This window comes from Abrus precatorius, unplaced genomic scaffold, assembly GCF_003935025.1.
Source record: "Abrus precatorius isolate BTA unplaced genomic scaffold, Abrus_2018 Scaffold9, whole genome shotgun sequence".
NCBI classification, from domain to species: domain Eukaryota; kingdom Viridiplantae; phylum Streptophyta; class Magnoliopsida; order Fabales; family Fabaceae; genus Abrus; species Abrus precatorius.
In genome coordinates this window covers 826,718-831,027 of record NW_020874439.1, presented here as the reverse complement: position 1 = coordinate 831,027, position 4,310 = coordinate 826,718, and the positions used below count along the sequence as shown (strand labels likewise).

At 23.7% G+C, this 4,310-nt stretch overlaps 1 protein-coding gene across 1 annotated transcript; it reads right to left on the bottom strand.

Annotated features, from left to right (window-relative positions):
* Positions 1 to 2,904: 2,904 nt before the first annotated feature.
* LOC113849457 (F-box protein At3g26010-like) lies at positions 2,905 to 3,921 on the bottom strand. Its single transcript, XM_027479376.1, has one exon. The coding sequence runs from the start codon at positions 3,919 to 3,921 to the stop codon at positions 2,905 to 2,907; it is 1,017 nt and encodes a 338-aa protein (XP_027335177.1).
* Between the last annotated feature and the right edge of the window lie 389 nt (positions 3,922 to 4,310).

Genomic DNA, 4,310 nt, shown 5'->3' with positions numbered 1-4,310 from the left:
ATTTTGATTAGATAAGGATAGTTAAACATAGTTTGACAGTTCAATCATTAGCGAAACTAATGCATAATAAAGAAGATTTGAATCCTCTCATTAACAATTTTTCCGATGATCAAAACGAATATTGTCATAGAAGTGGGCATTCAATCATGTAATTTAAAGTGATTATGTACTTCAAACTTCCTAAACATGAATTAACCCAAATTAACTATTTTTTCTTTTCTTTTTCTATTCTTTCTATTTTATAAATATTTTTTAAAAAGGAAAATAAAAATATATCAACCAATCTCAACCGAGTCTAATCAGGTTGGTTCAGATAAGATTATAAAATAAACATGATAAATTTGACTTAACCTAACCCGGTTGATAAGTTTTAGTGGTACCTCGTATCTTTTACATTGTAATGCCTTTTTATAAGTATCCGATTCTGAACTATTTGTATATTGGTAATGCTTCGAGTTGAGAATGAGGGATTTGGATCCCCTCCAATTGTGGAGGGAACTAGATGTTTAGTTCCAAAAGAGATTCGCTTAAGCAAATGTATATGGCTCTAGCGGATAAGGGAGCTTGGGAAGGAAGTGAGTGGAGAGGTTGAGCTAATATCGTTGGTGGAGAGAGCGAGTGGGTGTGGCGAGGCTGAGTATGGAAGGGGAGCAGTGTAGGGTCTGAGGTGGAATAGGATTATGTGCAGAGAGCAGAGAGCCAAAGTGGAAGATTTGTTTAATACACTTTTTACGCTATATAATAATAAAATTTAAATATTTTAATCACATAAATTATTTAAAAACAATCTTATAAATATATAATTATAATTAAAGGGTTGAATTGATAAAAATAATTTTCTATATATTATTAATAGTGTAAGAGTAGATGTAACTTACAACAATATATTTGATCCCTCTTTATTTATATATATATTAAAAATATTATATACAGTTTTTTTGGGAAAGAATCTAAAATTAGAAAAATATTCTTGAATTTCATAAAATTAATTAATTTTATATAAGACTTGTTAATGACAATTTGTGAGTTTTTTAATTTTATTTAAATTTTAAATTCTCATATTTCTGTAATTTACTCTAAAATATTATATTTTGGTATATAATTTTTTGTGTTTGAAATATATAATAAAAATTGTTTATTAAAAAATTATTTTATTTCTTATAATTTTTTAACTTTAAAAGCAATAATGTTTTAAAAGACAAAAAAATAAAAAAAGCATATAGTTAAAATCTATAAAATAATAAAATTTAAGACAAAGAAAAAATGAAAAAGATCATCACAGCCAGTTTGAGTAATTAAAAAAAACATTAATCTTATTTGAAATAAAAGTTTTTTAAACCGTTATGCAATCTTTGAAATATAACGCACTTTTTGAGCAAAAAAGAATGAAAGAGAATGACTTGCATGTATGAGTTATAAAGCACCTTTGTTTGAGACTTAAAATAAATTTTATAATGTATATTGAAAGATTAAAATGAGAGTCAATTATTTAAAAATTGATAAATAAGTGAAATACTTTCTTTTTACGTTTCATTTAGAGTACATTTTTTTAATTAAAATTAACTAAAAATTGTTATACATTTTATAATTAAAATTAACTAAAATTTGTTATTTAAATTATTCTTTTATTATAATAATTTTTTATTCATATATTTGTTAATTTCATTCTAAAATTTAAAGATTAAAGTTATTATTTGTTACCTTATATAAATTTTTTTTATTTTATATGAATATTTATTTTTTTATTTATAAAAGTCATCTTAATTTTATCTATTTCTTTGAATTTAGAGTTTACTTTTAATAGTCCCATCTTTTAAATGTATGATTATTAATATAAAAGAATTAGTTTAAAATAAATTATATTTAAAATTATTTAATTTTATTAAATCTTTATTATTATAATATATTATTCATAATTATAGAGTTAAATTAAAATAATTTTAAAAATATTGTTTAAAATAATTTTAATATATATAATTATTTATCAAAATATAAATTTTTCGTTAATTATTAAATTATATGAATATTTAACATACAATAAAATACTTGTGCATTACATATGTTAGTTTATTTTATAATTTGATGTGAAAAATAACGCTTATCTAATATAGATCTATTATTAAAATATACATTGCACAAGAATACCTATAATATGTACAATTATATACTCAATTACATAAACAAGACTAAGAAAAAGGGATTTCAAATTTTCAAATAAATTATAAATTGATTGAATATACATGCGCTAAAGAAAAACTTACACAATATAATTAGAGTAGAAGAAAATCATAAATTTATTTTTATCAACTTCTACATATAAATTATGGGTATATACTAATTTTTTGAACTAGAGTGTATTAAAATTATTTTTAAATAATTTTTTTATTATATCAAGTAATTTTTTTATATCATATATTTTCTTAATTATTTATTAAAAATTATTTTAATTTAATGTTATTCATGCAGTGTACAAAAAATAAATATTGTAATTAACATCTATTTAATCACTAATAATAAAATTTAGTTATTACTTTACTTTTGATGATAAAAAATAATTTTTTTAATAGTTAACTTTTATTGGCGATATCCTCGCTTTTAATTAATATCTATTTAATTATGAATTAGATTTGAAATGATATCCATACTACTTATTTTTTAGTATTGTAGATAATAATAATGGATTTACAGCTAATACAAAAAAGTGATTGAAATATAAATTTAAATTAATTAATTTTTCATTATTTAATTTATTAAGTATATTAAATTTATCAATTTTTGGAAATATTATAAAACTTTTCATATCAAATATAAATTTTAAAAACTTATTTAAACTATATTATTTAATTATTATTATATCAAACATTAATACAATAAGACTCATAAATATAATCATTCTAAGATACATTATGCTACACTTTCTTTAGAACAAGTATGTGAAGGAAGCAACAAAGTTTTAACTCTAATACCACACTTGCATAGTGTGTTCGAGTAAGAAGTAATGTGAACATAAGATTCATATTCATGTTCACAAATTTTCTCTATTATCATGTACTTTTCATTAGTCAAACCATAGCCATATACACTATTCTTTGTAGCAATAACTAAGAGATCACCATTTAAAACAACAAAACCCTTGATAATAGGATCCTTTTCATTCATTCCCATTGCTTTTACCCTCACTTTCAAGATCCTTTTCCACTTGCTTGATTCGTAATTTGTCAGAATCCATATGGTGAACACATGTTTTCTCAATCTCACTAAACAAATAGATTGACATGAATTAGTGACTTTGCCCCATTTAGAAATTTTCATATCACAAGTAAGGTCATGAGAACCCTTTCTTGCTTCTTTGGGCACTCTCAACATCCTTGAACTCCCGTCTTCAAAGTTATATGATATAATATATGGCCTAAAATAAAGACTCTCTTTTGTAAAGTAAGGAAAACAATCTGAGATGAAATAGATGGCTCCATTGTGATGTACAGGCATGTCAAATATCAAGTTTCTTCCTCCATATAACAAGCTTTTTTCCATTGTTTTCCACACACCTTCCTTGGATAGGTAAACAATGCAATCCAAATTTGACCAATCATCTCCATAAAAAAGAAACACCATCCAGTCACTTGAGTCACATTCAAAACCAACAAAACCACCATTGCTGATATACTTTTGTAAGTGATCAGGGGTTGGAATAGGAAACCAAGACTTTGTTACAGGATTACCAACGAACAATTGGTTTTGGTCTATGGCAAAACAAAGAATCAACCCATTGCTTGAACCCAAAATATTAGTTGACTTAGACAAGAAATCGAGAATATCATTAGATATCCCAGATGATAGTCCCTCTTCAGGTAAAGGGTGTAACTCAATTTTTTCTGTCGTAAATTTGACTACACGATTGAATGAAGAAACATGTGTCATTTCTTGATAATGCATTTTGTGTTTGCTTCAATGCAAAATATGTTTCCTTTGAAAACTTTCTGAACACTTTTCCAACAGACATGAATTTGTAAATAGCTTTTGCCGGTAACCAAGAAAATATCTCAAACAATGTGTCTTCAAATATTGTCATTGTGTGGGAGATTTGAAAGTAAAAGAATATTTCAAGAGGAAGAAAGCAAAAATATACGATAAATAACAAAAACTTTGAAGGCAATCATGTTCTTATATAATAGCAACTAATGATTTAATTTAAAAATAAAATATATCTAAACAAATCTTTTTAAAAATTTAAATTATTTTCGATATCTATCTTCAAGTATTTACTTTTAACCAAAAAGTATATCTATATAAATTTATGTCTAACCAAT

What these genes read in the sequence shown, in the direction of transcription:
- LOC113849457 (XM_027479376.1), bottom strand. Translation starts at nt 3,921, where the DNA reads ATGACACATGTTTCTTCATTCAATCGTGTAGTCAAATTTACGACAGAA.